The sequence below is a fragment of the Festucalex cinctus genome, chromosome 5 (genome assembly GCF_051991245.1).
Source record: "Festucalex cinctus isolate MCC-2025b chromosome 5, RoL_Fcin_1.0, whole genome shotgun sequence".
In the NCBI taxonomy this organism is placed as follows: Eukaryota; Metazoa; Chordata; class Actinopteri; order Syngnathiformes; family Syngnathidae; genus Festucalex; species Festucalex cinctus.
Genome location: NC_135415.1, coordinates 11216937 through 11231352, shown reverse-complemented (window position 1 = coordinate 11231352; position 14416 = coordinate 11216937). Strand labels below are relative to the sequence as shown.

Sequence of the window (14416 nt, the reverse complement as noted above, 5' to 3'; positions counted from 1 at the left end):
AAAACAAAACAATCGTGTTATAATATATTTAATACCCGTGCTGATGTAGGCGGGCCTGCTGGCGGCAGTGGCGCTCATGCCCGCCGACGTGCTCGGTGTCCAGCTGTCCCACCCGCCCAGGAGGTCGGGGTGACTGGCCGACGACGTCATCTTGGGAGCGTTGTTCACTAACTTATCTGATAGCAAGTACACACAAAAAAATCAAAATATGAACCCAACATCATGACGCAACCACAGCGAGAGGTGTTTAACTTACGGAGGTCAAAAAGGCTGGCGTTTGAAGTGGGAGGGGCTTTTGAATTCTCCGACCCTATCAAGTCCCCGAACAGGTCGGGCCCGGAGGCCTGTCGGGACGAGCCCACGCTGGAGCCCACGCCGGAGCTGGAGCCCATCCCGAATGGGTCAAATGGGTCACTAATGGCTGCATAAAACAAAAAACAACAAAAAAAGTTGATGTTTCTCAGGTATTGCAATTATGTTCCGGGGTCAATTTGACCCAGGCTATATTTAATGAGAAAAACACATCCCAATAAGCGTTATTATCAACCTTAATTACATGTAGAGCTATTTTTTTTTTTAAGTTTCATCTTGAAATACTACTATTTGTAGTTCTTTAACTTTGAAATGGGTCATTTTGACCCGGGCTATATTTAATCTTCCAATAGCCCCCTGATAATTAAATTATAGCTCATGGTTAACAGTTTTCAATGCAAATATGTCAACGTGAACCATTTTGATTGTCTGTTGATAACGTTTCATTGCGAAAACAAATGGGTCAATTTGACCCGGGCTAAGGTTAATGTTCCAAAATCATTACAATAAACATAAGTAACCATTTTAATTGAAAATATGTCAAAGTGAACCATTTTAATTGTTTGTTGATAAAGTTTCAAAGCGGAAAAAAAATTGGGTCAATTTGACCCGGGCTAAGTTTAATCTTCCAAGATCATTACAGTAAACATAAGCAACCATTTTAATTAAAAATATTTCAACGTGAACCATTTTAATTGTCTGTTGATAAAGTTTCATTGCGAAAAGAAAATGGGTCAATTTGACCCGGGCTAAGTTTATTGTTCCAAAATCATTACAATAAACATAAGTAACCATTTTAGTTGAAAATATGTCAATGTGAACCATGTTAATTGATGAGAAGTTTCATAGCAAAAAAAATAAATAAATACTCATTTGCATCGTCAACATAAAAAATGGGTCAGTTTAACTTTGACCCGGGCTATGTTTAATATTCCAAAAGCGCCCTGATAATGAATTATAGCTCATGATTAATGGTTTTCAATGCAAATATGTCAAAATGAACCATTTTAATTGTGTTGATAAAGTTTCAAGGCGGGAAAAAAAAAAAAAAAAAAAGGGGCAATTTGACCCGGGCTTAGTTTAATGTTCCAAAAGCATTACGATAAACATAAGTAACCATTTTAATTGAAAATATGTCAAAGTGAGCCATTTTAATTGTCTGTTGATAAAGTGTGATTGAAAAAAAAAAAAAAAGTGGGTCAATTTGATCCGGGCTAAGTTTAATGTTCCAAAATCATTACAATAAACATTAGTACCAATTTTTATTGAAAATATGTCAAAGTGAACCATTTTAACTGACGAGAAGTTTAGCAAAAAAATTACTCATTTAAGTTAGCCAATTTGAAATTCAAAGTTTTCGGGAAAAATATGTTTTAAAGTAAATTCAAATAAGTTTGAACACGATATCTTGTTAAATATCATTGTGCGGGCTCGAGATCTCCAATCAGTGAGCATCAGGAGTAAAATACATATTTCAAGATCCATCAAACTGGACTTTGAATCACGATTGTGCGTAAAAGATTGGATGTCAACACAAATCTCTTCGCTTACGTTTGGAGCCGCCAAAGAACAAGTCCTCCTGGGTCGCCGGCAGGTCTGCAGGTCCGGCAGGCGGGGCAAACAGGTCGTTGAGGAGGTCACTGTGGCTGGACGACGCCTTCAGGCCAGCGGCGGATGTCGGCGCTTGGGGTTCCGAGTTCAAACCCAACAGATCGGCTGTGTTGTCGGCGGGGGAGTCCTCGGCGGTGGGCGTCGGAGTCTTGTTGGGGGGGACATTGGTGTCAAGTAAGACAACAATATGCTTATAATGGCTATGTACAGTTTATAACTATTTCATTGGGTGTAATTCCACCGTAGACCTCAAGATGGCTGAGCACTATTTAGTTTGACCTTGAGGTGCTAAATAGAAAATTCAGTATTTCAGTTTTTGCTGAAGATGATTAAATGTAGCGCTGTGCAATTAATCTAAATTCAATTACAATTTCAATTATTACACTCCACAATGACAAAATCAGAATATTCGTAAAAAAAAAAGATTATTACTAATTTTGAGTTGTTTAAATTTGTACATTTGCAGCTTTTTTAAATTTTAAAAAAGCAAAATTTTATACATTTTGTTTCATATAAAAGGAACTTGGATAATTAGTGCTTCAAAGAATTGTATTTGTCTTAATATTTTTTGTATTATTATTTTTTTTTACGTTTAAAAATGTTCTTGTTTTGTCCCAAAAAATAAATGATCGTCCTACTGCACAGTGCACATGCTGCACTCCAACTTACAGTTTTTGCCAACATAAATAAATAAATATATATTATTTTAAATATATATTATTATAATTTCTGTTTGGTGCGAAAGGAACTTACATAATTATAGTATTTCTATTTTTTTAATTGGTCTTTTTTTAAAGCTTGACCATTTTCTTAATTTGTACCAAAAAATAAACGTTTAACTAATCAGGATTTCAAATATTGCCAAAATAATCGTGATTATTATTTTTTTCCATAATCGAGCCGCTATAGTGGCTGAATATTTAAGTACAAATATCGCGATGCTTGCGTTGACGTATCGATAATCTATCGGGACAAAAAGCATCACGATATTGATATATTGTCACACTCCTAATTTACGATGCTTCCTCATGTTTTGTTGCTGATACATCCCATTACTCATGATCTTTTTTTTTTTTTTTTTTTTTTTTTTTAGTGACAAGTTTCATGCCGCCAGTAGATCGTCTCGTCACATCTGACCAATGAAATTCTTGAACATGTCACAGTCCGACTGCCTGAGTCCAACCTCAATCGGAATATTCCTATCAGCGCAGTTCTGAGGGAGGCGTGGTGGACGAGGTGATTAATCGGCCTCCAATTATAATCGGACGATTATTTGCCTTCAAACATCGGCCAACTGAGCAAATGGCCAATTATTTTCCCTTAAAACGTTATCGAAGAAAACTGAAGTTTCAGATGCTGCGAAAGTACCCCGAACGCACCATTTTGCTTGCGTAGCATTAGCAACTAGCAAGTGTGTACCATATGCTACTCTGGTTATTCTATTGTCCTTAAGCATCCTTTTAAGGTGTTTAATGACACCACAGTTGGAGTTAACCGTAAAACTCAATACACAAAAGTTAAGAATTACATCCACTGTATATTTAAAATACAACACGTTTCGTATTTAAAACATCGCTAACCTAGCGCTAATAGGAAGTTAGCATCCACTTCGGGAGTGTTTTTCCTTCAAATAAATATCCACACACAAATTTTGTGGGAACACAGATGAGATAGCACTACGCAAAGGCACACATTCGTCTCAATGTGTGGAAAAACGAGTTATTTTAATAGAATTCCATCGCAACCTTTTTCTGTTCCCACTTTAAGTGTGTAGCTCAATGGATGCATGGCACCACACTGCTCCCAAGAGGCCAAAACACACAGGAACAGTCAGTATTTGTTATTCCTGTTTTTTCAGTTGCTATTATTTTAGTTTATTAAATTCTTATTTAACTTTGTTTTTATTTTGTCATTATCCTTTCAAGTTATATTATCTCTTATAAAGTTGATATTTCAAAGATTCAAAGACTTTCTTTTCTCAAAATTCAAGGATTAATAGGTAATCGGTATTCTTTTCTGCCAAAAATCGGTATCGGCCTAAAAAAAAATGCATATTGGTCAGTCCCTAGAAATGCTTAGCGTAAGGTAATGCTTATAAGCGCAAATTTTGCTCAAGTCTGTCAGTGGATGCTGATAGTGTGAATAAGTCTTTTTTTTTAAAAATCTACAATTACCAAAGGGCTTCAAATGACTTGTACTTCTGGGCAACAAGCTCATTGGTGAATGTGCCTGGCCAGCCACAGGCTATTCTTGAGATACCTGGAAGTCGGCGTCAAAGAGGTGCTCGCTGGTGTCCCGCGACGGAGGCTCCCCGCTGGGGGCCGAGTACGAGTAGGATTCGCCTTCCGACTGGTCGCTCGCTTCTTCCTGTTCGTTCGAGGAGCCTCCCGTTTGGATGGACAACGCGTCCTGAGGCCCGCCCACGTCTGAAAACAAACAGAGACAAGAGGCTCCATGGAATCCACGTGATCGGTTCTTGGAAAGTGTTCCGCTTCCATCATAAGTCAAGTTTTTTGAAAAACTTCAAATTGATAACTTCCGATGGGAATTGATGTCATTGAACTGGTAATACGCAGCCACCCTTGCAATATTGATGACTTTTTCTTTGCCGACAGAATCCAACTGTTTAATCCCACTGGTCAAGTACGTGGTCATGTTGACGAGACGAGAGTCTCGCCAAACTTGTCTGTGAAATTTAGAAACAACTGCAAATGGAAATCTGGGTCATGTTCTCCAAAATCTGAGTCATTTTAATAACCTTTTACTTTTTCTTTACTTTGCCTTAAAATTTCTTTTACTCTTTTGTTTGCAAATGCTTTTAAATGCTGAACTTTTAATTATGTGAAGCACGTTGAGTTTACCTGGTGTATGAAATTCGCTATTTCAATAAAACCGCCTATGTAGGAACCAAGGTTATTTCAGGTAAAACTAAAAAAAAAAAATTAACAAAATAAAAGCGAGATGTTTTTAAAAAAAAAAAAAAAAACTAAATGAAACTACATTTCATGTTTACAAAACTAACCAAAATTATCATTATAGCAAAAATGGCCTTCGTTTTCGGTCTTTGGTAATTAATTGAATGCATGATCCTTTGGGGATGATTTTAAATGTGATTTGAAGTATATTTATTTTTATATGAACCGGAATAAGGACATTTGAAAGTGTGTCACACAGACGTGACGTCACCCAGCAGCAGCCAATAGAAAAGCACCAAAAGATGACGTCGCTCCCATGCTGGTTTTTAAATATATTGGGAAAAGGTAATAAACCATTTTTTTAAACTGAAACTAATACTGAAACCAATTAAAACTAAACTAAAACTAAGCATTTATTAAATAACTAATAAAAACGAACACAACCACCCTGAAAACTAATTAAAGCTAAATTATTTGAATGTATTTTTTAAATATTGCATACAAGTAACACACACTAAAATGAATAAAAAGTAACAGTAACCCTGAAAACGAATCAAAACTAACTAAATATATTTATTTATTTAAATATTGCACACAATGCACACTTAAAAAAAACAACTAAAACTAATACTGAAACTAATAAAAACTAAACTAAAACTAAGCATTTAAGTAACTAAAACTAATAAAAACTAACAGAACCACCCTAAAAACAAATAAAAAAAATTTTTTATTTTATTTTTATTATTATTATTATTATTATTATTATTAATTCAATCTCTGGTGTAATCATATTTATTGATTGATTGAATTATTTTTTTTAGTTTATTTATTATCTGTTCTTATTGCACCTGGAAATGTAAATTTCTCAGAGGGAGCCATCCCAAAGGGATTTATAAAGTCAAGTCTAAGTCTAACAAAAACTAAACTAAAACTAAGGATTTAATAAATAACTAAAACTAATAAAAACTAACTGAACCACCCTGAAAACAGCCAGTCCAGGGTGTACCCCGCCTCCTGCCCAAAGCCAGCTGAGATAGGCTCCAGCACCCCCCGCGACCCTTGTAAGGATTAAGCGGTCAAGAAGACGGATGGATGGATGGATGGATGGATGGATGGATGGCCGAAATAAATAGAAAACAACTAAAATGAAAAATTCCAAAACTATAATAACCCTGGTAGGAACGGAGAAATAGATTTTGTTGCTTTTCGTGGCTCGCACAAAATTCATCAGGACCGAATGAAGTCGTACCTTCCCAGTCCAGCGTCTGGAAGAAGTTGTTGGCATTGGTATCACTGCCCGCGGGAGATTCCGTTTCCGAGGCGGTCGAGCTTTCCGACGTTTGCGCGGGCTGCTGCTGCGGCGGCGGCGGTAAATCCGAGTCATAGAACGCCGACGACCCCGGCTGACGAGGCAGTTCCGGTTTACCTAAAAGGTCAACAAACCCTCAGCCATTCTTCTTCTACTTTCCGTCAGAAAAGTGGCGCCACCTACCGAACTTGCTGAGGATCTCCTGCTGCTCGTCGCGAGACGAAAAGAGGATCTTGGGGTTGAGGCCTTTGGTCTGGAAGCTGTCCCACGGCGGAGTCTTGGCGCTGGCTCGGTCCCGAGGCTCCACGTCGATGTCCAGGTTGACCTGGAACAAGTCCGGATATTTCTCCTGGATGTCGCAGGCGTCCAGGTCGTACCTGACCACAACAATTTGGAGCAAAATTTTCCTGAGGGCAACTTAATACAAAACTCAACATAAAAAGCACGAGTTAATAGAAAAAATGCCGTCCAAAACTGATTTATTATTATTTACAGGCACAACAATCGATTTTGTTAAGATTAAAATGTTTTTGAGAATAAAGACATTTTTCCACATACAAGATCGCAGCAATTTGGGGAAAAAAAAAAAAAAAAAAGTACTGGTAATTAGCTTCATTTTTCTGCCACTACGGATAAGGTTAAAAAAAAAAATACATGCCAAGTAGTGAATAAGCAGATGCCAACTGTTGTATGATAGTAAAGTTAGCTGAATTTGGTGAATTGCAAAAGCAAAGTATTATTGCTTTATTGTGGGAATTCTGAAAGGATCCCACATATGTTATTCGTCTTTTTATTCTCTACACTTTTTTGCCGTGTAATAATTCCCACATAATACTTCCGATTTACACCGTTCAAATTTCAACTTGCTTTAAAAATTCACGCCATCTTGGGAATATATCGTCAGATTTCGCAGTACTTAACATTATTTGCAATTTAATGTTAAATAACTTTTCCCCATTCATTTTCAATGTGACTGACATTGAAATTTTCTAAGTTCTACTTTCCACACCCACTTCCATACATACAACTTATTACCAGCTCTGTGATACTGCTCAGTGGTACGTACACTTGGTAAAATGCATTGTCCAGTAACCAGGAGGAGGTCACGGGTTCGAATCCCACCTCCGACTACACATTGCAAATGTATCCATGGCAATTATGCTAAGTGATTACATGTATACCAGCTATCTTAGTTCCACTTTTCCATCTAAATGAATGGTGGGTACTGCATGGCTAGGTGGTGCTTTTGCGTGAATTTTATTTTATTGTTTTGCATTTTTCCATTGGATATCATTAGTTCCACTTCTCCATCTAAATGAATGGAGGGTATTTTCTGATAACACTTTGACATACAAGTAGGCCGTTGGCCATGATTTTCAACAAGCCAAGTTGGCTCACGTCTTAAATACTTGCCTGGCATTACGGAGACATGCAAGCGCGTTGGTTTTCAAATCTTGCCTGGGAAATATTTTATTAGCATTCAGCTTTCAGCATTCCCACGCAATTTCTGCAGAAATTTCACTTTGTCTAATTACATTTGACTTATTCTGGAAAAGATGATTTCGCCAACGAATAAATGAATAAATAAATAAATAAATAAATAAATAAAAATTATAATAATAATAACAATCTAGGATTAATTACAGGAATGAAGTACCACTTTTTAAAAAATATATATAAAGCGTTTAGTTATATATGTTTCTCTTTAACTGCTACAGATACCCATAAATGAATGTGAAAAAGGGAAAAAAAATCTACAAGAGTAAGTCTCACAGTGCGGATGTTAAAGCACTAACAGTTGATTCCAGCAAGTAGCAAGGAGAAAGCGATGCGCATGAATTTACAACATTTAAAAAAATAAAAAATAAAAGGAACGCTTGATAGCATTTTTGCAATCAACGATTTGCGCGAATTGTTTATCGTTGAATAATACCAACTTGGCAAACTTGACTGTGGTGGCATTTCTGGGGACGAAGCCCGTGTGGAACTGGATCTGAAACATTTTCATGGACGCCATCTGAAACAGAAAACGGAAAGTGTTTTACTCCACCAAGGAAGACACAATTCTTGGGAAATTCAGCGCCTGGAAGGGTTTTTTCAGCAAGGAACATTACATTTGGTAGGCAAGTCCATCATAAGTCGACACATTAAAAAATGAATAAATAACAATCGTCACCGGAAAATACACACACACATTCTGCAGTTTTGCTTGGAAGTGGACATTAACTCTCAGGAGAGCAAACATTGTCAACTTTTCTTGCTTCTCTGTTTTTTTTATTTATTATTATTATTATTTTTTTTTTATTTATTTATTTATTTTATGTGTATCATAATGTATGGAAGCGTATTGCATTCACTTGAGGAAAAAAAAAAACCCAAAAAACTCCTGTTTTTCTGACAATTTTTTGGGGGGAGCTTTGTTTTTCTGGAGTAATTTTTTTTTCTGTTTTTGGAATATTTTTTCTGTTTTACTGAATAATTTTTTTCTGCCATAAAAAATATTCATAAAAACAGGGGAAAAAAATATTCAGAAAAACAGGAAAAAAAATATTCAGAAAAACAGAATGAAAAATTACTCAGAAAAAAAATTATTCCAAAAAAACAGAGCACCTACTTCTGTTTTTCTGAGTATTTATTTTTATTTTTTTAACCTCTGAACTCCAAGTCACTCGTCGCAGACCAATGACCTGTATATATGACTGGATAGTCGATAGCCCATACATGCGAGTGCATGCCGTTGAAGTCACAGGGCGGCCATCTTGTTACTCCCACCTCGCGAGCAGACTATTGTATAAACTATACGGTATACAACATGTACATGTGAGACAGATACAGCTCGTAGACAATTAGTATAAGGCCAGCAGAAGTTTAGCTCTGTTTTTTGGAATATTTTTTTTCTGTTTTTAGGAAAAAAAAAATTCCTGTTTTTTTCTGGAATAAATTTTTTTCCCTGTTTTTCTGAATATATTTTTTTATGACAGTAAAAAAAATATTCAGTCAAACTGGAAAAAAAATTCTGAAAAAAAAAAAAAAAAAAAAAAAAAAAAAAAAAAAAAAAAAAGCTCCCGCCAAAAAATGGTCAGAAAAACAGGAGTTTTTTTTTTTTTTTTCCTCAAGTGAATGAAATACGATTTCTTAATAATGGGAGAAAAACAAAAGCACTTGTCACAGGTGCTAATTGATACCTTGGCCTGCAGGCGACCTCCCAGTGTGGACCTGGCGTGGTAGATCACAACCAGCACGTCTCCTTGGACGGTCACGTTGAGGGGAATCTCCGCTCTTCCGTCCTCCATCTTGAAATCCCTGCAGATGGAACACAAAGCCATATACGGTAGGTATGGATAATAATTATGTTTAATAAACAGAGTTTAACCTTGCAAATGCTCAAAAAGTGGAACACTCATCAAACACTGCACCGCCACACAAATTCCCACCAGCATCAATTTCAATGCAAGAGGCAAAGATGAACTCTTTCCAATGATGATCATAATGGGTCCAAGCTCAGCCTTCCTGTTGTGTGTGTTCCCATGAGTTTTAAAACAAATGTGTTTAAAAATAGTTTCGATGTGATTTCGATGTGGGAGGAGGATCTTAAAGGGATCGTTCGGATTTTTTTCATGAATCTCAATTTCATCCTCACCTCCAGTGTGTGCGATCAGCACTGACTTACCCGTGACAGCGTTCTGTGACACGAGTTCTGGTCCAGTGTTGGACGAGAGGAAAATAGTCCAGCAAGCTGGCTGGGGTCACGGAAATAAAAGTGTTTTTCTTCTAAAAACAATTTGTGTTCAAAAGAGTGATACATTTGCATCACAAATACTCTTTCCTGAAAAAAGTCAGACGCCATTACCGCCAGCCACTACTTTTCTGTTCGTTCGTATCACTGCGCGTCGCCCTGTAGACGGCGAATTGACGCACTGCATACGAACGAACAGAAAAGTAGTGGCTGGCGGTAATGGCGTCTGACTTTTTTCAGGAAAGAGTATTTGTGATGCAAATGTATCACTCTTTTGAACACAAATTGTTTTTAGAAGAAAAACACTTTTATTTCCGTGACCCCAGCCAGCTTGCTGAACTATTTTCCTCTCGTCCAACACCGGACCAGAACTGGTGTCACAGAACGCTGTCAGGGGTAAGTCAGTGCTGATCGCACACACTGGAGGTGAGGATGAAATAGAGATTCATGTCAAAAAATCCGAACGATCCCTTTAAGGCTCCAACTACAAAAACATCACAAATACTAACAACTTTATTGGATTATCACCTGTTGTCTATGTTTGCATTTTTGTGTGTGTGTGCTCAATAGGGATGTAATAACAGCAATATCGTATGCATATTGCATGGGCCAATATCGCGACATCGATATATTTTTTTTATATATTGTGCAGCCCTACTTGCTAATGCAAGCACAAATTGAGTTCCTCCACATATTGACATGGTTCACAAGTAAATTATTTTCCCCTTCATCTGACCATTAGTGTGAATTTAAAACATAGAAGGGCCAAAACATGTCTTGTGAAAATTAAACTGCACTAAAAGAAAAAAAAACAGCCACCAGAGGGTGCTAGAATGCACAAATGGAAATCAACCCAACTTTTTTAAAAGATGTGCTGCTTTTAATATCCTGACATGACGACGACGACTTATTGTGGCAGTTTTAATATAGCGAGAGCCCCATATTGCGGTTATCGTTTCATCCCTACTCAATATTAACAGTTATTTGAAATTGTATGTTGTTTATATGCATTGCTGTTATGTACAAAAGCACTTTTTTTTTTTTTTTTTTTCCCAGTATGATGAGCTCATTTCATTTTTTTTTTTACAATATTGTGACCTATTTTTGTATCGCCAACCTCCCCACAATATTGTGATAATTATCGTATTGTGATCTTTGGATACAGTTACATCCCTATCAGGGTTATTATACCTTTGGAATTTTTCATTTTAGTTAGCTTTTATTTCGTTTTGAGTATTGGTTTTTAAATTTGGTTAGTTTTAATTAGTTTTCAGTGTGGTTCTGTTAATATATAATAGGGGTGTTAAAAAAAATCGATTCTGCAATATATCGCGATACTATATCGCGCAATTCTCGAATCGATTCAATAGGCGGCTGAATCGATATTTAAACTTCCATTTTTAATGGAAAAATATTCAACAAAACGTCTTACTTCGGGTTAGGATTCACACCTTAAGCATGGAAGAATGTTATATGAACGGAACATTAAGCCTTAATATTTTATTTTAATGCTGTTCAAACATGAAACAGATTACAACCTCTGTAAGACTGAAATTTCAGATAAATAAATAATACATTTTCATACAAATCTTACACTCTACAAGTTTACTGATTAGTATTTTCTAAATTTGAATGAAAAAAAATCGCAACAATCGACTTATAAATTCGTATCGGGATTAATCGGTATCGAATCGAATCGTGACCTGTGAATCGTGATACGAATCGAATCGTCAGGTACTAGGCAATTCACACCCCTAATATATAATAAAAAATCTAATATAAAAAAAATAATATATAATAAAAAAAATATAATAAATTCTTAGTTTTAGTTAGTTTTCGTATTAGTTTTTTTTGCATAATATAAAAAAAAAAATAAAAAAAAAAACACCATAGGAGCGACATCATCTTTTGGTGCTTTTCTATTGGATGCTGCTAGATGACGTCACTTCCGTGTGACACACTCTCAAACATCCTTATTCCGGTTCATGTCAGTTCTAGTGCTCAAACATTTACTTTCCCAACGTGTTTTGTATCTCGACCTATTTAGATCAAGAGGATCAAGCAAGCCTACCTCATCCTGTCGTACTCCTGCGAGGTTGTGAGGACGCGCTCGTCGCCGACGTAGACCTCGCAGAAGGGACGGCAGCCGTTGCGCTGCTTGTTAAAGAGCGGCACGGGCGTCATGGTGATGGCGCGGATGACCACAGGCTTGCAGTGCGGGCTGATGGGTTCTTCCGCCATCATGTCGCACATGTACTCGATGTACCTGCATTAAAAACAAAAAAATGTGACGGTGACTGCGTTGTGATTTAATAGAGACCCAAATGTGGGGGTCGGCATCGGCACCTCTTGTGTGACGGGGCGATGCCAGGCGGGCATCGTTTCATGGAGAACATGTAGACGGCCGCTTCGGCCGTGGTGAAAAGGCGGCAGAAGCACAGGAAGGAGCAAACGGCCACTGCGGATGCCGCTCTGCCGTCCTGCGGCAAAAAAAAAAAACGGACCACGTGAAGCGCACCGACCGTGTGCCACAATCGTCTGCTTTCGTACCAGGCAGTGGACCACGCAGATGTTCCTCTGGTCCTGTTTGAGCCACTGGTGCATGTTCTTGCACACGCTGAAGAGACTGCGCAGGTTGGGGGAACGACGCACCTGCCAGTTGCATTCCGACACCTGCATGGGGCCAGAACAGACAGGCACGAAGAGACAACGCAGCAAACTTGATTTTAGCGAGTCAGGGTTTGTGTTAATTTCGTCAACGCACATTTTTTACCGGACTAAAACTAGACTAGACTAGACCCCTCATTAACAAACAATAACTGGGACTAAATCAGGATTTTCGTCGATGAATGAAGACGAGACAAAAATGTCCTTCACTTAATAAAAACTGGACTAAAATCTCTCTTTTAGTTCATGAACAAAAATATGTTTTTGTAAAAATATTGTCTCTGCTATAATGCTATAATATGTCTTTGTGTAATAACTATCATTTCTTCAACCGTTCTTTGCAGTTGAGAGGCTGCAACAAAGTAGCAGCAGATCAGAATTGGGCACATCACATTGCAACGGTTTACGAGAGATCTTCGGTCGCAATGACAAAAAAAAAAAAAAGTCGTGAGCCAAAGGATGTGAGTCACAGCGTATGTTATTAAGTCACGGTGGATGTGAGAGGTGCTTAAGCATCACAGTGCACACCAATGAGTCATATTAGATACGATTCACCAAGCTTGTCTCGTACCCGGTTGTGGAAGCGGGACGGCCTATAGGAGCGTCTGGAGAGGTTGTAGACGGCGTAGTGTCCTGGGTGACGCGAATCCAGAAACAGGCGCACGTCCTCAATATTGTTCTTGATGGCCGACTCCACCCCTTCCGCCGGGAACGACATGACTGCACACAAAAAAATGTCACTTGTGAAGGAGGGAACAAAATGGTGGACCAGTTGCGGTCCAGATGCTCACCTGCTATTCTGGACGTGATGTAGGATAAATCCAGGTCACCTTTGGCATAGCTGCAAAAAGAAATGGCAGGGTCAGGAAAACGTGCTTTACATATGACTACAACAAGCATATTAATGCTGCATTCAAGGATGCTCGGAAGTGGGACTATTGCCGAGTTCAAACCAGGAAGTGTGTATGGGAACGCCCCCTTGAACTCGGAAATAAAAAAAAAGGACCCCGACTTCACAGACGGACTACAAGTGACGTCACTCTACGATGGCGACCACAGACTGTGAATGGTAAAACACAATTTACTCGAGAATAAATATTCGACATAACTTCACGTAACGCAACGTCCTTGACAGTATGCCGCTATCTCCCGGCATGAAATTATACTATTTAATTGAATGGAATGCTTATGAAATAAGACCAAAACAATACATGAAGCAAAATTGCGAAAGTTTGCTAGAGGTCAACATGAGTTTTGAGGACCAAAATAAAAAACTATTTATCACTATCCGCCATTTTGGTTGTTTACTTTCGCCTCGAACGCTTTCGGAACTAGGAAAAACCAACTCGGATATATCCGACTTCCGACCATCTTCGAATGCAGCATTAATAATAACCCTCCTAGTATGTTGCTGGTGAAATTGGCCTGTTTGAAAGCATAAAAATGGAGAATGTGTCAAGGTTATCCTTCTGATAACTGTGAGTCAAATTAAACTGATTTCAAGTTAAAAAACAAAACAAAACAAAACAAAAAATGTCTATTGTACGGGCAGAAATTTCCTGTTATGTTGTTTCTCAATAGTAGAAAAAAAATGCTCATATTTCAATGTTGCCTAAACACAAAAAAATCCAAATAACCAATGTTGTTAATAATAATAATAATAATAATAATAATAACAATAATTTATTATTATTATTATTATTATTATTATTATTATTATTATTAGGGGTGTCACACGATTAAAAATTTTAATCGTAATTAATCACATGACTTAATTAAATAGTTAACTCACGATTAACTCATTTGTTCCGAATAACTTATAAATACGTTTTTTTTTTTTTATGTTTTAAGTGTCCCAAAGACGTA

The 14416-nt window shown here is 37.4% G+C and overlaps 1 protein-coding gene across 1 annotated transcript in view; it reads right to left on the bottom strand.

Moving 5' to 3' along the window:
• The window catches only part of gak (cyclin G associated kinase), a 47488-nt gene that overhangs the window by 7048 nt on the left and 26024 nt on the right, over positions 1-14416 (bottom strand). Inside the window, exons 12-24 of the mRNA XM_077521315.1 lie at positions 13342-13391; positions 13122-13270; positions 12434-12556; positions 12230-12363; positions 11955-12149; positions 9333-9450; positions 8085-8164; positions 6331-6524; positions 6088-6264; positions 4183-4349; positions 1864-2071; positions 257-421; positions 36-176 (exon numbers count right to left, since the gene is read on the bottom strand). Of these exons, the coding sequence (XP_077377441.1) occupies positions 36-176; positions 257-421; positions 1864-2071; positions 4183-4349; positions 6088-6264; positions 6331-6524; positions 8085-8164; positions 9333-9450; positions 11955-12149; positions 12230-12363; positions 12434-12556; positions 13122-13270; positions 13342-13391 (1901 nt within the window). The remainder of the gene's footprint in view (positions 1-35; positions 177-256; positions 422-1863; positions 2072-4182; positions 4350-6087; positions 6265-6330; positions 6525-8084; positions 8165-9332; positions 9451-11954; positions 12150-12229; positions 12364-12433; positions 12557-13121; positions 13271-13341; positions 13392-14416) is intronic.